General features: G+C 59.9%; 3 protein-coding genes across 3 annotated transcripts in view; 2 read left to right on the top strand and 1 right to left on the bottom strand.

Moving 5' to 3' along the window:
- The window catches only part of SULT2B1 (sulfotransferase family 2B member 1), a 30,019-nt gene extending 23,171 nt beyond the window's left edge, over positions 1-6,848 (top strand). The window contains exons 4-7 of the mRNA XM_081275243.1: positions 1,617-1,743; positions 2,068-2,162; positions 5,043-5,223; positions 6,614-6,848. Of these exons, the coding sequence (XP_081131369.1) occupies positions 1,617-1,743; positions 2,068-2,162; positions 5,043-5,223; positions 6,614-6,825 (615 nt within the window). The 3' untranslated portion in view covers positions 6,826-6,848. The remainder of the gene's footprint in view (positions 1-1,616; positions 1,744-2,067; positions 2,163-5,042; positions 5,224-6,613) is intronic.
- A 76-nt stretch (positions 6,849-6,924) lies between these two features.
- FAM83E (family with sequence similarity 83 member E) lies at positions 6,925-15,281 on the bottom strand. Its single transcript, XM_081275677.1, has 5 exons — positions 14,564-15,281; positions 12,918-13,085; positions 12,457-12,581; positions 9,350-9,794; positions 6,925-7,875 (listed from the first exon to the last, which is right to left on the bottom strand). Exons 1-5 carry the CDS (start codon positions 15,035-15,037, stop codon positions 7,597-7,599), a joined length of 1,491 nt encoding a protein of 496 aa, XP_081131803.1. The 5' UTR covers positions 15,038-15,281; the 3' UTR covers positions 6,925-7,596.
- SPACA4 (sperm acrosome associated 4) lies at positions 10,642-11,320 on the top strand (the record flags this gene model as incomplete). The annotated part of the gene is made up of 1 exon (XM_081275678.1): positions 10,642-11,320. Exon 1 carries the CDS (start codon positions 10,943-10,945, stop codon positions 11,318-11,320), a length of 378 nt encoding a protein of 125 aa, XP_081131804.1. The 5' UTR covers positions 10,642-10,942.
- Positions 15,282-16,361: the final 1,080 nt, after the last annotated feature.

Raw genomic sequence — 16,361 nt, 5'->3', positions numbered from 1 at the left:
TGGTGGTTCTGGTGCTGGTGGGAGGTGACAACTGGACCAGGGTGATGGCCTTGAGGTGAAGGAAAGGGACTGGGCTGGAGGTGTGTTTGAGGAGGGAAGGGCCAGGCCGTGCTGACAGCTGAGTCAAGGTGACAGCTGAGTGTGATGATGCTGCCCCCTGCTGGGCCAGGAGGGAGGTGGGCTCTGCTGGGCCACCCTGGTCCAGGCGGGGACTGCAAGGGGCAAGGAGGTGCACAGATCTGACACGTCTGCGTGGGACCCCTCTGTACCATCCTCCCTCAGCCTCCCTGAGCCTTGGTTCCAGCCCCTGTGCGGCTACCAAATCTGCAGCTGCCGAAGTCCCTTTATATAGAAGGGCATTGCGTTTGCACATGACCTGGGCACTTTAAATCATCCCTCCCTCCCCCCCCTCGTGCAAGGCAAGCGTTATGACAGACAGCCATCGTCCTACTGTGCCACTTAGGGAATAACGAGGGAAAAGCCTGCCCACGTCTAGAACCGACGGGCCCTTTCCTGAATGTTCCGTCAGCGTTAGCTGAGCTCATGGCTGTGGAAGCTGCAGATACAGAGCAGGGTCGTGTGGACAGCATTCATTCATTCCCCCCAGCCACGGTGTGTGACGACACCCCACAGTGTCGCTTACCCAGGAGCTCTCCTGAGCCTCCTGTCCAGGCTTTGATGGGGTGTTGGTCCCCTGGATGTGGCTGTCACCTGGCCGACCTCCGTCTCCAGACCCTCCAGGAATCCTCCAGGCTGATACCGCGTGGCCCCCGACACAAACCCCAGGGTCAGCACAGACTTCTGGTGCGGCCTGAGGCCCGAGGCCCCACGCAGGCAAAGATCCTTATTAATCAAGAAATTCCAAGGCCTTCCTGGACCCGGGGGCAAGTTCCAGATCTTTCTTTGGGCAAAATGAACCATCTACTACACAGGGCCAGGTGGGTGTCCTGGGATGCACCCACCTGACATCAGAAGTCACGTTGGTCTCCATCTAGGGGACCTTGGATTTCTTTCTTGGCACCCACCCCTGATGCCTGTGTCAGTCCCTGAGCACTTCTGTGGACTCTAAATAAAATACTAAAAAGGGCCGGGATGTGGCTCAGTGGTCAAGTGACCCTGAGTTAATCTCCAGTATCAAAAAAAAAAAAAAAAAAAAAAAGAGCAGCAGGTTGTCAGGCTTCAGATGCCAGCCCAGGCGGCTCTGTGCTGGGGCCCCACAAGCCAATGGGGCTGTAAGCAAGGAGAGCAGGGCTCCAGGCGTAGAAAGAGGGTCCAGTGGAGGCTGGAAGGCCAAGGAAGGGGCGGGGGCCCCGCTAGGGGAACAGAAAAGGGGGCCAGCTTTGTCTCCTGGTCCATGCCCCTGCCCTGAGCGCCCCCGTCCTGAATCCCGCACCTTCTCTCTCCACCTCTTTTCCCTGAGGCCAAACTGTCCCTCCAGCTGGCCCAGAAACAGCTCCTCCCTGTCCCTGGTTGGAAGGAGCGCTCTCATCTCCTGGGGAGTCTGCCCCGCATCCTTCCTGCCGTAGGGTCACAAGAGGGGCTGGCGGGCAGCAGCCTTGGGTCTGGGGTTTTACCTTTGTGTGACGTCTGTCCCTGTCCTGGCCATCTGCGTGCAGGTGATCTACCTAAGCAGGAACCCCCGGGACGTGGTGGTCTCCTTCTACCATTACTCCAAGATCGCCAGGCAACTGAAGGACCCTGGCACACCCGACCAGTTCCTGGAGAACTTCCTCAAGGGCGAAGGTGAGCCCTGGGTGGAGCAGGGGACCCAGACAGAAGAGGATAAGAAAGAAAGGGACCCTACAGAGTGGGGGGAGAGGCCAGGAAGTGAGGCAGACCGGGAGGCAAGGAGACGGACAGACAGAGGAGGGACACAGGTAGATGGTCAAGGGCCACCCACGGTGGGGAGCTGGGGAGGAGTGGGCTAGAGGCAGCTGCAGTGAACTTGGCAGATGCAGTGAACTCTGGCGGTGTGAAGGGGGTGGTGCCGCGTGCTGAGGTGGAGTTGGTACCTTCGGGACCCCAAGCAGCTGCTGCCCACCCTCACCCCTGCCCCTCTGCCCCCAGTGCAGTTCGGCTCCTGGTTCGACCACATTAAGGGCTGGATTCGGATGCAGGGCAGAGAGAACTTCCTGCTCCTCACCTACGAGGAGTTGCAGCGGGTGAGTCCCCACCTCTGCCTCGCCAGCCCTCTACCCTCCCCGCTGTGCCCCAGTGCACCAGGGGATGAAGAACAGAGACCCTGAGCAACTCAGAACAGGGCAGTCAAGGGGAGGCCCTGAGACAAAGGTGACACCAAGCCAAGGTCTCAAGGAGGAGAGAGAGACAGAGAGCCATGGAGACATGGAGGGGGAATAGTGTCCCAGGCAGGGGAATAGCCAGTGCAAAGGCCCTGAGGTTGCTTCTTTTCCTTGATGGGTTCTTAGGAAAACAAAGAGTCTGGGCACAGTGGCTCACACCTGTTACCCCAGCGGTTCAGGAGGCCGAGGCAGGAGAATCTCAAGTTCAAAACCAGCCTCAGCAACATCAAGGCTCTAAGCAACTCAGGGAGACCCTGTCTCTAAATAAAATACAAAAAAAGGCCGGGAGGTGGCTCAGTGGTCGAGTGCCCCTGAGTTCAATTCAATCCCCAGTATCTGCCCCTGCACCCCAATAAAAAAAATAGAACAGGAGAGCAAGAGATCCCTGCAGAAGACAAAGCAAAACAGGAAAAGAGAGGGTGGAAGGTGGAGCTGCTGGGAGGACTGCACCTGTCTCTGAGCAGGGGGGAGAGGGCGAATGAGATCAAGGGGAGTTGTGTGGAGCCTGAGGACCAGCAGAGGACACAGTGGAGGAGCAGCCTGGGGGACACACTGGGATCCCAGCTGGACCCCTCCGAGGGCCCTGGGGCAGGCACAGGTCAAGGGGCACCTTGCCTGGTGCACTCAGGGGTGGCTCCCAGGGGCCAGGCAGGGTGGTGGCTATGGCTCTGGCCAGCTGTCAGACAGATGCTGGGCTTCCAGAACAATCTACAGCCAACAAGCCCAACCATCCAAGGTTCCTTTTTACTTTTCTTTTTTTTTCTGACACTGGGGACGGAACCCGGGGTACTCTACCACTGAGCCACATCCCCGTCCCTTTTTCAAATTATTTTATTCTTAGAATGGGTCTCCCTACGTTGCTGAGGCTGGCTTTGAACTCGCCATCCTCCTGCCTCGGCCTCCTGAGCCTCCGGCCTGTTCCGCTCCAGGTCCCTGCCCCAGCCTGCGCTTTCCCGGGTGCGCGCTCCACATGCTCCCGGTCCACTCCTTCCTGCTAAGGGTCTGGACTCTGGTGTCCCACAAAGTTGAAGTCCCCTTGAAACTCTCAGCTCGGGCAGGGCTGGAGCTGGGGGCCGAGTGGCGCAGCTCCCTGGCTCCATCCCAGCACCCAAGCCAGCAGCAGCAGCAGGAGCAGAAACGTGTCGGGGCCCAGAAGTCTCACCCTTAAAATGGGTGAAAAGAACGACTCACAGCTAGGGCTCGGGGATTCTGGCACCGGGCACTGTGACCGCTGATCAGGTCCAGCCTCGTGAGCACCGCATGGACAGCGGTGGAGAGGGCAGACCTGACCGGGAAACAGAGCGAATGTCTGCCACTGGGTGCTGAATCCCAAGGTGAGGGCACTTAATCCCCCACAGCAGGGACAAGCCAGGCTACCTGCCTCTGATGCAGCTTCCCGTGGTCGCCCCACGCGGCCATCCCCCTCCTCTCCGGGGAGCAAACAGGGAGTTAAGAACTTCAGAGAGCTCGCCGAGGCGCACAGCCCTCCCCCAGGCTCCCACTGTAATTTCTTTTTTCCATCCGGGTAAATGTCTTTTGATGGAACAGGGGAGGGTGGAAGATGCGGCCACCGTGAGCACGTTCCCTTGTCCCCAAGTGGGTGGACCTTTTCCATCAAGCTTTGTTCTCCAAACCAAAAGCAGGCCAGAGAGCCTAACAGAGCTTCTGGGGTTGGAACTCCTGGGACACAGCAGTGGTTCAAGCAGACAGAGGGATGGAGGGTCAGGAAGAGAGGTGACCTGGAAGAGCAGGGCAGTCCAGCCGCAGAGCCACCTGGAGGCGGGCCGCGCAGGGCGCTGAGTATCACAGAAGGCAGTGGGGCAGAGGGGCCTGTGACCTTCAGACCTGAGTCTGAGCTTCTCCCTGGCTGTGTGGCCTTAGACAAGTGTCTTCCCCTCTCTGAGCCTTCATTTACCAACCAGATGATACTTGCAAAGCTGATAACAGGATCAGAAAATGCACATGAGGGGTTTGGACTAGAGCTTGGTGTATACACTGGGTGCTCATTCTATAGTGATTTCAATGATCACTGTCCAAAGGAAGGTGATATTCAGAATGCATCAATGACAGAGGACATTCTGACAGCCCAGTGCCAGGTCTGGAGGGAGGAAAGTATAGGAGGGAAAGTTCTGGAAGGACAGGGTGGGAGGCCTTGGGAGGAGCTGAGACCAGGCCACTTTGTCCTGGAAGGGCAGGCCTGGGGACCAGGACCCTGTCCTGGGGTACTGGGGAGCCGTGGGAAAGCTGGGAGGAGAGGGGCAGCAGTGGATTTGGAATGGGGACGAGGCTGGGGGCAGGGAGGCCGGGGAGGAGGCTGGGGCAGGACAGCAGAGGCAGAGGGCAGGAGGGACAGGCTGATGACAGGGGTGTAGGGTGAGGGGGACGGCGGGGTGTGGCCAGGCCTGGGAGTCTAGCCCTGTGGCTGGGACACAGAGGGCGCTCCCGAGGGGGGCCCATCAGGTGCTGACCAGGTGCTGCCTGCTTCTGACCCGAGGGAGGATGGGCTCCAAAAGGCCCTGAGCTGACTTCTGACCCGCTGTGACCTCAGGTGCACCCAGCCCCCACTCAGAACCTTCCAAAAACTGTGAGGCCCAACCCCTTGGCCTCGCCTTAGACAGAGGTAGAAAATAGACAGGGACAGAAGGCACCGGGCCACCCAGGGCCAGGACCTGGCATCCAGCCCGCTGGATGCGGCGCCCTCCCGCTGCTGACCCCTCCCCACTCATTCTCCGCCGCTCCCAGGACCTCCAAGGCTCCGTGCAGCGCATCTGTGAGTTCCTGGGCCGGCCGCTGGACGAGGAGGCCCTGGGCTCTGTGGTGGCACACTCGACCTTTGGTGCCATGAAGGCCAATTCCATGTCCAACTACACGCTGCTGCCCACCAGCCTGCTGGACCACCGCCAAGGGGCCTTCCTCCGGAAAGGTGAGGGAGCTCCGGGCTCCGGGATTCAGGCCCCACCAGGCCACCAGATCGCTGTGTGATTTGGGCCGGTTCCTTAGCCTCTCTGGGCCTCAGTTTTCCCAGCTGGAGCGTAGGGGTGAACAGGGTCACTAAGAACCCAGGATTGACTTCGCTCACAGAGCTCAGTATAGAGCCTGGCACACGAGTCTCTGCCCTCTGAGTCTCCCTCTCCTCTCTAGGGAACAGGACCCCATGGGCACCGATCCAGGCTGCCAACCAGGCCAAGGGCCCACAAATCCTCCTTGGCATTAAGAAGAAATACCCCCAGTGTCGGATTACAGAGCAGGGGTAGAAGCAGTTAGTTCTGCTCTAACCAACTGACCCAGGCCACAAACAGCACACACCTGTCCTCAGCTTACACTTCTGGGGATCAGAGATCCAAAATCAGTCTGCCTGGGTAACATCAGGCCAAAAAGACCAGAAATCTTCTGAAGACTTCACAGGAAAATCTTTTTGGTTTCTCACTAACCTACATCCCAGCATCTGGCCTCCTCCTGCATCTTCAAAGCCAGCAGCCGAGCACCCTTGGTCCTCCAGCCTCCCTCATTTAAGGCCCCTTGTGCTGCACACACCCGTGATTCCAACGGCTGGTGCTAGAGGATTGTAAATTTGAGGCCAGCCTCAGCAATTTAGTGAGGCTCTAAGCAATTTATAGAGATCTTGTCTCAAAATTTAAAAATAGAGGGCTGGGGCTGTAGCTTTGGGGTAAAGTGCCCCTGGGATCAATTCCCAGTACAAGGGGGGAAAGAAAGCATTCCTTGTGGTGACATTGGGCTCACCCAGATAATCTAGAACCATCTCCCGACTCAAGATCCTTCACCACATCTTCCAGGTTCCCGCTGACATGCAGAGTTACATATTCACAGATCCAAGGGTTGGGGTGGAGGCACCTGGGAGCCGGATAGGGCCCGGCTCTAGGGAGACCAATGGCCTCTCTACAAGCTACTGGGATGGGAATGACAGGGGCCCCAGGATCCCAGTGCCCGGCTGATCACCCATGACCACATAGGAAACCTGAGGCTCTGGCGGTGGTGGAGCCCTGGGGCTGCCAGGAGGCCCCAGACACCTGATCGGGATTCCGCAGGGGAGGGGCCCAGTCATCACCCAGCAACAAGAGTTAGGGACAGGACAGAGGAGGCGACCACCAGACTGTAAGAGATGTGCTGGGCAGAGGCAAAGGGTCAAGGGGCAAAGTGGGGTGCCAGGGGGGGAGGAGGTGGGGATTCAGAGCCCTGTAGGTGACAGACCATGTAGGAGTCCCCCATCCTAGGTAAAGGGGGTGACAGGTCGCTGGGGAGGTGGAGGGTGCTGTGAAGGAAGATGCTGGAATGCCTCCCTCCGTCCCCTCCAGGGGTCTGCGGGGACTGGAAGAACCACTTCACGGTGGCGCAGAGCGAGGCTTTCGACCGCGTGTACCGGGAGCAGATGCGCGGAGTGCAGGCCTTTCCCTGGGACGAGGCCCCGGAGGAGACCAGCCCGGACCCCGAGCCCCAGCCCCAGCCGGAGACTGAGCCCGAGCCCGATCCCAGCCCCGTCCAGGCCTCGGATCCCGCCCACCCGTGACCCCGAATAAACACGTCGCTCCAGCCCGGCTCCTTGATGCGCGCGAGGGCGGCAGGGGGCGCGCGAGGGCGCTGGGGCGGCGGTGGGGACCCCGCACCTGGGGCCCAGGCTGCGTTCCACCGGGGCCTTGGGTCCCATCTGTCCCGCCAATGAGGTTGGTGACTCAGGAGCCCCGCTCGGAGGCAAAGATGCTACCGAGGCCCGGGCTGTGCACAGCTTCTCAGGGCCGCGCTGCGCTCTGGGGCTGGGGGCCTGGCTACAGAAATACAAGTTTGGGGCACGAGGGAGTTTTATTCTGAGCAAAAGTAATGGGGACCTAGAGGATCCACCGCTCCGTGCTCCCCGAACGCCCAGCGCCAGCCCAGCCCCCACCAGCCCCCTGGGCAGCGGTGAACCCAGGACCTTCCAGCCCCCGACTGTTCCCCTGAGGCTCCGCCCAGCTCTCTCCTCTCCCCCCTCCGCTTACTCACAGCTTCTGGGGGCGGGGGGGGGGGCGTGGCGGAAGCATGGCCTTTTGTCCAGGGACTCCTCAGGCATGTCCCACAGAATCCCATGGGGCTGCTCAGCCAGCCTCTTGGGGAGAGTCGGTCCTGGCTGAACGGGTCCTGGGGTCCACAGCAATGGAGGCCTCCTGCGACTTCCCTGACCGTGAACTGAGGCCTAGGGCTGGACTGGGCTTCTTCCACTGCCCAGGCCCTGAGGCCAGAGGCCTGGTCTGAGGCACAGCATCAGGCAGGGGTCTCTGAGAGGGCACATTTGCCTGGGCTCCTGTCAGGGTCGCCCTCCAAGTCCTGAGCGGGAGGCCCAGTCTGGCTGCGGGAAACCTCTGGATTCCGGGAGCTTGGATGCAGCGTCATCACCAAACCTCCTTTGGGTTGGGGACAGATAGCGGAGTCCGCGGCGGGGAGGGATCAGGGGCAGGGGGCCACCCCAGGGCTGGGACCAGGCCAGAGGGCGGGTGTCCACCTCACCCCACGGGCCCCCTCCAGTGCCCCGCTGCCTCATCAGGGCCTTGGCAGGAGTATCCTTGGAGCCCCGGGACTTTTTGAGCTGTGGAAGGAAAAAGAGGAGGTGAGAGGAGGAGAGGGGGAGGAGGCTTCTGGGGCCCAGAGCCAGGGAGGGAGGAGGGGAGGAGAGAGGTGGGGAGAGGTGGAGGGGATGCAGGGGAAGGTTAGATGGAGGGAGAGGGAGGGAGGAGGAGGAGGAGGAGGAGGAGGAGGAAGATAGGAAGCAGGGGAGCTGGAGGAAGATGGGGGTGAGGAGAGGAAGGAGGAAGAGGGAGGGAGGGAGGTGGGGGGGAATGTCAGGGAAGCAGGTAGGGTGGAGGGGAGGTCTGGTACCCCCAGACCCGAGGGGGCAAGGAGCCACATCCCTCCTGCGGCTTTGCAGGTGGGAGGAACTGGAAGCAGCTGGCAGCTGCCTGGGGAGGGGGGGACAAATATTTGCTAAGGGAGGTGATGCAGGGTCAAGGTGGCAGGGGATCAGGTGGAGGTGGAGGTGAGAACCTTGCCTCTGCCTAGCCCCCTTCTCCTCCTCCAGCTCCAGGAAGTCGCTGACTGGGAGGAGGGAGCCAGTCCCAGGGTGTCTCTCCCCGGGGAGAAGCCTCTGGCTCCCACTTAGCAGATGGGGAGACTGAGGCTGGGGTACAGCTCAGAGGGGCTGCGCCATAGGCGTGTCTGCCTGTCTCCCCTATGTGGTGCTGCTCTGACTCCCCCAGCAGCTCACTTTGTGGCTGAGGAGACTGAGACTCAGAGGAAAAAAGTCACCTGATCAGGGTCCTCCAGTGAGGTCCAACCGGTTCCTTGGAACCTCATTGTCTGAACAGCATGAGGAACAATCCCTTGGGCTCCCATAATCCTCTCCCCCTACAGCCTTGTGACTCTCAAATCCAGGAAGCGGACCATTGAAAAGCCCACTCGGGAGGCAGCCAGGGCTCTGGGCCTTGGTTTCCCCCTCTGTGAAGTGGGTAGATTAAATTTAGCCAGTCTTGTGAAAGTGCTGGGCATGGCGAGGTGACAAAGCAGGTTGGTTATCTAAAGGATGGTTATTCCAACCTGGGGCGAGTTACTTAATCTGAGCCTCCACTTTCCCCTTGGTAACAATAAGCACGACAGCAGTGTGACCTCCCTGGCCCGGGGTGAGAATGCAATGAAATAAATAAAACATGAATCCCGTTTCACCCAGACTGGGAGGGAGCTCAACTGCTCAGCCCACCCCCGAGATGAGAACCCTGGGTTTCAGGCACCCAAGGCTCAGGGGTCTTTTTCTGCCCCCTGCTACCCAGAACTTGCCCCCCGACACATGGAGGAGGCTCATGAATGGGCCCCGCAGTTGTACATCGAGGCCAGCAGCTCGCTCTTTGTACCTCCCCGGTGCTGGGCGTGCGGTTGGCCCTGGAAAACACTTGCTGTTCTGGGGTTCAGATTAGGACCTGGGAACCCAGCCGACCCCTGTGGGTGCAACCTTCCCCTTCCTGGGCCTCTGCTGTCACCTCTGTCCTCCGGCAGCAGCCACCAGGTCTTACCTCATTGTCACCGTCACTGGAGCCTGACATCTGGGACAGGCGGCTCAGGTCCCACAGGGAGCGGCTGGGCCGAGTCGGGGGGCCACTGCCAGTCCGGGCACGCTGTACGCTTCTTAGGATGTCACTGAGAGCGGGCCCTGGTGGGGCAGGGGACTCCTGCCTGTCCCCCGCGAGGATGCGGCAGGCAGCCAGGCGGTGGGCCAGTGTCCCATTGGGAGGCAGCCGTGACACAGGGGCTACAGGGCAGCGGTGAGCCACACGGTGTGGGCTGCGGGCCAGCTGCCCGTCTCCCGAGACGCTGACGAGGGGGCCCTGGGCGGGCATAGATGGGAGTGGCCACGAGGATGCATACAGTGTCCGGAACTCACGACTGAAAGCCTCGACGATCTCTCCGGTCATCAGAGTCACCAGACCGCGGTGCAGGCGGGCGTCACTCCACGTGAAGCTGGGGGACCAGAATCAGGGGTCAGGTCTCTGTGAAGCCTAGTTCCCATCGCCAGTCCCCTCCCGGGTCCCAAGGCAGGTGGGGTGACCTCAGGCAGGTCCTGGCCTCTAGCACCTCAGTTTCCCCCTCTGTAGAAGGGGGACAACAGAGGTACATGACCGAGGGACAGATGTGAGGACCACATGAGTCAAGACACTGTCCTTTGGAGTCAGACTGGAGCTCAAACCTGGGCTCTGCCTGGCCCCAGCCAGGAGCACTTCAGCTGGAAAGAGTCGGGGTGAGTTTCCCGGCACCTACAGGCTTGTCTTAAACTCAGCTGCTTCCCACAAAGAGTGCATTCATTAAGCACTTGCTGTTTGCCGGCCCTGGGTCTCCTGCCCCCTGCCTGCCTCAGCTCCTTCCTCTGTAACATGAAGCCCAAGTACAGGCAGACCCCAGCGAGGACATGGGTTTCTGTCCCTGTCTGTGGCCAGCGCGGAGAGCCTGAGAGCCGTGTGGTGGTGGGTGCTCTTGTCCCCTGTCCCCGCGGGGTGTGTTCGTAAATTCTCGGCTGCAGTCTTGGCGCAGCACAGGCCCCGCAGACTCCTCCTGTCTCCCAGCCTCCTTGGAATGAAGCGAGACCCGGGCTCTGACCCCGGCTCAGGGACTCCTGGGTGTGTCACTTTTGCCCACCTGGAAGTGGGGTTGCCGTGGGAGATGTGAAGTCAGGCCCTCGGGGGGCGCAGCACACACAGTGGACGAGCCGTGGCCAGCATCCTGGGCGCTGCTCAGGCGTCCTTACCTTGGCGAGGTGACTGTCCTCGCTCCATTGAAGGTCAGCAGGTTGGGCCACCTTGCACATTGTGCCACCTGCCCCCACCTATGACCTCACCCCAGAGCGGTCAGTGGGAACCCTGAGGGGTCTGTGAGGTCACCGCATTCCACTTCACAAAGACTTGTCGGGCCCTGGCGCTGGCCTGTCTCCGCCCCGAGGCCTCAAGAGCTTCCTGAGAGGGACACAGAGCATTGGGACCTGACGCTCCCAGTGGCCAGGACAAGGGGCAGAAGTCCTGTGGGTAGGAGTCCCAGGAGGTCATTCATTCAGCAATTCCCGGACGCCCAGGAAGCCCCCGGCCTGGCTTGGGCGCCGTCCCCGCCGCCAGGCGGCCATGGTCCTCGGCTGGCTGCTGCTAGTGATGATGGCTCTGCCGCCGGGCACCACGGGGGCCAAGGACTGCATCTTCTGTGAGCTGACCGACTCCACCAAGTGCCCTGGCACCCACATGCGCTGCGGGGATGACGAGGACTGCTTCACAGGCCACGGGGTGGCGCAGGGTGTGGGCCCCGTCATCAACAAGGGCTGCGTGCACTCCACCAGCTGCGGCCGGGAGGAGCCGGTCAGCTACATGGGCCTCACCTACAGCCTCACCACCACCTGCTGCTACGGCCACTTGTGCAACGCCAGCCCCGGCCACACAGGCAGCACGACGGTGGGGGCCGCAGCGGGCCTGCTGGTGGGCTTGCTGCTTCTGCAACATTTGCCGTAGCCCTCTGGGAGGGCAGGGCCCGGGACCCGTCTCCCAGATGCCCCACCTTTCCCCCTTTCCCCCATTAAATGGCCAGAGGCCCTCGACAACCGCTTGTGGCCCCGGCTCCATCCATTCTAGGGCTGTCCCCCCGCAGCCCAGGGCCGGGAGAAGCACCCGGGGCCTGACTCGGTGGTGCCGGCCGGTGGTCTGTGAACTTGACTGCACAACTGTATTTCATCGGTTCTAACATGTGTGTATTTTTGCATTTCAATCAGGATACTTCTTTCCCTTGGTGGCACCTTAGAGTCTATGAAATATGACTAAAAAAAAAATCATCGTAAAAATAAATGACAGCTGCCACTGATAGAGAACTTCTGTTACGTGCCAGGCACCGTTCTTAAAGCGTGTGTCCCGAGGAGCAGCAGCAGCCACACCTGGGAAATTGCCAGCGGGGCCCCGTCCCAGGCCGGTGAAGGGGGTGGGCAGGAAGCTGTGTTTCAAGTCCTCCGAGTGACTCTGGTGCACATCAGGCTGAAAACCACTGACCTGCACCGTGATCCTCAGCCGGCCATTTCTATGTCCCTAGGGCATGTGGCACTTTCTGGAGAAGTTTTTGGTTGTTATAACTGGTGTGTGTGGGGTGGGTGGCGACCAACACCCGCTAGGTCCAGGCAGGGGACACAGCACAGCACCCTCTAGTGCACCTGGCAGAACCCCCATAACAAAGATGCAGCCTAAAATGTGAGTGGTGTCTGTGTCGAGAAATCTTGTTCTAAAGGCACTAACCATTTCATCTCATGTCTGGAGAGAGGGGGGAAATGAGGCACAGAGAGGTGAATCAAATTGCCCAACATTGCACAGCTAGTACTGAACAGAGTTAAGACTTGAATCCAGGTCATCTAGCTCCAGGGTCCATGTCCCAGTTTTCCAGATTAGGAACTACAAAGGCCAAAGAAAGACTTCCCCAAGGCTACTAACGAGGCCAGCAGCAGGGCCAGAACCAGTACTCAAGCAGGTCTGGCTCCAACCCCCCGAGCCCCCACCTCCTCTTCTGGGAAGGGTGTTTGGGCCCATTTTACAGATGAGCATAGAGAGACCCAGGAAGGGGAAGTCATCTGAAGGAGAGCTGGGTACAGGACGCTGAGAAGCCGTACCTGTAGGATCCTGAGATAACCCTGTCACCGTCGAGGAGCACGAACTTCTCTCGCACGTTGCCGCTCACCTGCCGTCGACAGCGGCTCTGGAAAGTGCAGCCCCGCACGATGCGGACGTCCAGGTTCTGTGGGGTCGGGGGACGCCCTTGCTCAGGCCCACTCCACGGGCTGGGGTCTCTCAAGGCTGTTTCTACCTGGGTGGCCCGTGACCCTTAGAAGCTGTTCAAGTGTCCCCAGAGCCACTAGTATAGAGCTTCAGGAGTTGCTTGGGGATACCCCTCCGTGGCCCAGGACCCCCCAGGAATGTCACCTCCACTGTCCCTAGTGTCTTGGGCACTAGGTCTCGGGAGATCCTCAGCTGTCATCTATCTCAGGGACCCAGGACCCCGTGGAAAAGTCTTTCTGTGCTGCCCCAGAGCCGTGGAACGGGGCTGCCCAGGTCTCTCTGGCCCAGCCCCTACCTCTGTGGCCCAGGGGTTCACCCCCAGCTGCTGGGCCAGCACCAGGAAGGCAGGCAGCTGCTGGCCGTCCAGGAGCAGGTAGACGGGCACCCAGCGGCGCAAGGCGGCGTCGACCAAGTCCGAGAGCAGGTCTGGGTCAGTGAGGACATCCATGACCACGGCCACCAGCTGGGCACAGGGAGAGACCATATGGACATGTGGGTGGAGTCTGGGATTTGGGGGCCGCTCAGGGTGGGGGCTGACATCAGGGGACTAGGGGGTAAGATGCTCTGGAGGCTGGGGTTAAGGGCCTGGACTACCTGGGATATTCAAGGGGCTGAAAGGGAGTCCTCTGGACACGAACAAGAAACAGGCAGGCCTTCCTAAGAGCCCAGCCCCAATGGTCTAGAAAACGTTCATCAAAAATCACAAGTCGCGGGTAGCACGCACCTGTGACTCAGGAGGCTGAGGCTGGAGGATGGCAAGTTCAAGGCCAGTCTCAGCAAAAGGAAGGCACTAAGCAACTCCATGAGACCCTGTCTCTAAAATACAAATAGGGCTGGGGATGGGGCTCAGTGGCCAAGTGCTCCTGAGTTCAATCCCCGGTACCCACCCCCTCAAAAAAAAAAAAAAAAAAAAAAAGAAAAGAAAAAGACCCTGACTCAAAATAAAAATAAAAAGGGCTGGGAGTTGAACCAGGTGTGGTGGTGCATGCCTGTAATCTCACTGGCTCAGGAGGCTGGGGCAGGAGAACCATGAGTTCAAAGCCAGCCTCAGCAATGTAGCAAGGCCCTAAGCAACTCAGCAAGACCCCGTCTCTAAATAAAATATAAAAAGGGCTGGGATGTGGCTCAGTGGTAAAGCACCCCTGGGTTCAATCCCCAGTACCACTGAGAAAAAAAAATGAAAATACATGTCTACAACCATGAACAGCCCTTGAACCATGGCACTACGGTGCCCAAATGTCCACTGGGTCAGTGGCTGGGCGCCCTTGGAGGGCACCGTGGGTAACTGGGCCCTGGGTCCTCTGGAATGGCCTGGGTGCTGGGGGCAGGAGGGCTGACCTCCTGGGCCACTAAGGTGTGCTTTGGGAACCCCAGCATGCTGATGACCGGATCTTAAAACAGAACAAGGTGGTGACAAACCCTGACTCGCCAGTCAGGTGGCCTGGGTTCCAGTCCCCACTCAGCCACTGACAGGCCCATGCCTCAGTTTCCCCATCTCTTCAATGATCATAATGGTCCCCACCTCAGAGGAAGACCATGCCCATTAAAAAGCATCCTTCAGCCTCCTGAGTCACTCTGAGACTGCCTCCGAGGAATGGGCTTTCTGGGTCTGCAGGGGAGACGCTGGGCCTTCCCAGGGGCTGGGAGTGGGAAGCTGCTGGCTCGGTGGTGGGAGATAGAATGCACGACTGGGATGGAGGGACAGTCATAATTTGGTTTGAGGCTCATGGCTGTCTAAAGGGAAAGAGCAGGGACCCCCCGCCCCCGCTGCTGCCCACATCAGATCTCTGTCATAAGGATGAGGCCCACGGTGGGCCTCCTGGGCTCTAGGGATGCGGTCCTGGGGATTTAGACATGCGAGTCCTGCCAGGGCCCAATCCTGGAAATGGCATGTGAAGGTGTCCAGGTCTGAGGAACGGCCCAGGTCCCTGGGGTGCTCACCTTGTGGGCAGCTTGGATTTCCTGGCGCACCAGCTCCTTGAGAGGTGGGTGGCCCTCGCCAGGTGGCTGTGTGTACAGCTGTGCTCGGGTGATGCCCTTCCAGGAAGTGTCCTCTGGCCAGCCAAGTCGCAGCAGGGGCGCTGGTTCCTCTGACTGGCCAGGCCAGTAGGTTAGACTGCCCGCGTCCCCTTCGGTGGTGGTGGCTCTTTCTGCTGCCCCGCCGGGCTCTTGCCTGGCTACTGTCCAGTCTTCAGCAGCCGCAGCCAAGCCCTGGACCTCGTCCCCACTCAGGAAGGGCCGCAGCCCCTCCTGTTGTACACAGGCCTGGAAGGCCTCTGCCCCCTTGCTCAGCAGGGCTTCCAGCGCCAGCCGCTGGCCCTCAGAATACAAGAGGCCAGGGCCGGTCTCGCCCAGGGACCTCCCCCCGGCCCCTAGTTCCACTTCTTCCAGTGCTGCCAGCTGGGAGGCTGCCATGAGGCCAGGTGGGTTGGACGAGCGCAAGTGTCTGGGTCCCCGAGGGTCTGGCCGTCTTTGGAGGATTGACCATCTGGGGTCTCCTGACAGACTATGAGGGCAACTGAGGCCTCCAGGGCAGCCCCGCAAACGTCCACAGCTCCCTGCGCTGTCACTGGCTCACAGTCCCCACAATTGGACTGTCCAGTGACTGGCTACCTGACGACTCAGGCTGCTGAGAAGTACCTGCCAACACTGTGCCCCTGTGGTCTTCTCTGACCTCCAACCAGCTACCAACAGTCTGGGTGGCCACCTGGCATCAGGCCATCAGCTAGCCTCTCTGCTGGACCACATGACCTCCAGCCTACCAGCCACAAGATGTCTCAACCTTGTCAGACTGACCACCCAGCTGCCCTGGTTGAAGGTCTGGCTAACTGCCTGACCATTTCCAGGAAACAGGTTGTCCGCCTGTGCCTGACCACCCAATCTCACTAACCAATGGCACAGTGGGTTGCAAGTGTGAATCTGGCCAATAGCATGTCTAGCTGACCACCTGGCTGCTTGACAGACACCGGTAGCTTGACTGATGATACCTGTCAGCTGGTGGAGCTCCCAGCTGTCCCCAGTCCAGTCTCTCTGCCTGGACGAGCCTCTCTGGTCCATCAGTCGGCTGGCTCACCAGTGCTCACTGGCTAACCATCCTGGAAGCCTCCCAGCCCTGGAGAAATGCGCCTCAGCCCCAAGCCGAGGCACTGCTCCTTCCCCTGGGGAACTGGCCAATCTCTTCCCTACAGTGGGGGACACCCTACTTCCTGGACCCTCATACCCCAGCCCCTGAGGCTGCTGCAGTTAGGGCTGAGACACTCTGAAACCTGCCCATGATCTTGACAACCCACCTATGAAAGCAGACTAGCCAGACGTAGCTTCTCAGGCTGGCTGCTGCCGCCTGTGCCTTGGCCCCAGAGCCGTCCCCACCCTCCTGATGCTAAGACCTACCCAAACTGACCCCTGCATGGACTTCTGCCTCAGTCTGACCAGCTCACCACTCACTTCTTCCTGGACAGGGACCAAGCTCTATCCTGTCTCCCTTCCCAATTCTCCCAGGATTCTACAAACCAGCTGCCCCACCTTTCAGTCCCTGGGACTGCTTTTCTTTAGACCACAGCAAGGGCTCCTGCAGAGGACGAGTAAAGCTGGCCTTGTTCAACCAGAGTCTCTACCCCCTTCTTCTTGCCTTCTCAGAGAGCCAGTATCAGGGCTGGAGACCTCCTTTTCATTCCTGTTCTTCCGGGCCTTTGTCAGGCTTTAACCTGGGACCTGGGAACCCAGCCCCTTGTGTAAACAC

The sequence above is a fragment of the Spermophilus citellus genome (genome assembly GCF_964194105.1).
Source record: "Spermophilus citellus genome assembly, chromosome: 18".
Taxonomy (NCBI): Eukaryota; Metazoa; Chordata; class Mammalia; order Rodentia; family Sciuridae; genus Spermophilus; species Spermophilus citellus.
Note: the sequence above shows the minus strand (reverse complement) of the source record. Positions and strands in the feature narration are given on the sequence as shown.

What these genes read in the sequence shown, in the direction of transcription:
- FAM83E (XM_081275677.1), bottom strand. Translation starts at nt 15,037, where the DNA reads ATGGCAGCCTCCCAGCTGGCAGCACTGGAAGAAGTGGAACTAGGGGCC. An exon ending in GTTATCTCAGGATCCTACAG is followed by an intron (nt 9,795 to 12,456) that starts GTACGGCTTCTC and finishes CTGGTCCCCCAG; the next exon opens with CTTCACGTGGAGTGACGCCC. An exon ending in CCAGTGACGGTGACAATGAG is followed by an intron (nt 7,876 to 9,349) that starts GTAAGACCTGGT and finishes TTCCTTCCACAG; the next exon opens with CTCAAAAAGTCCCGGGGCTC.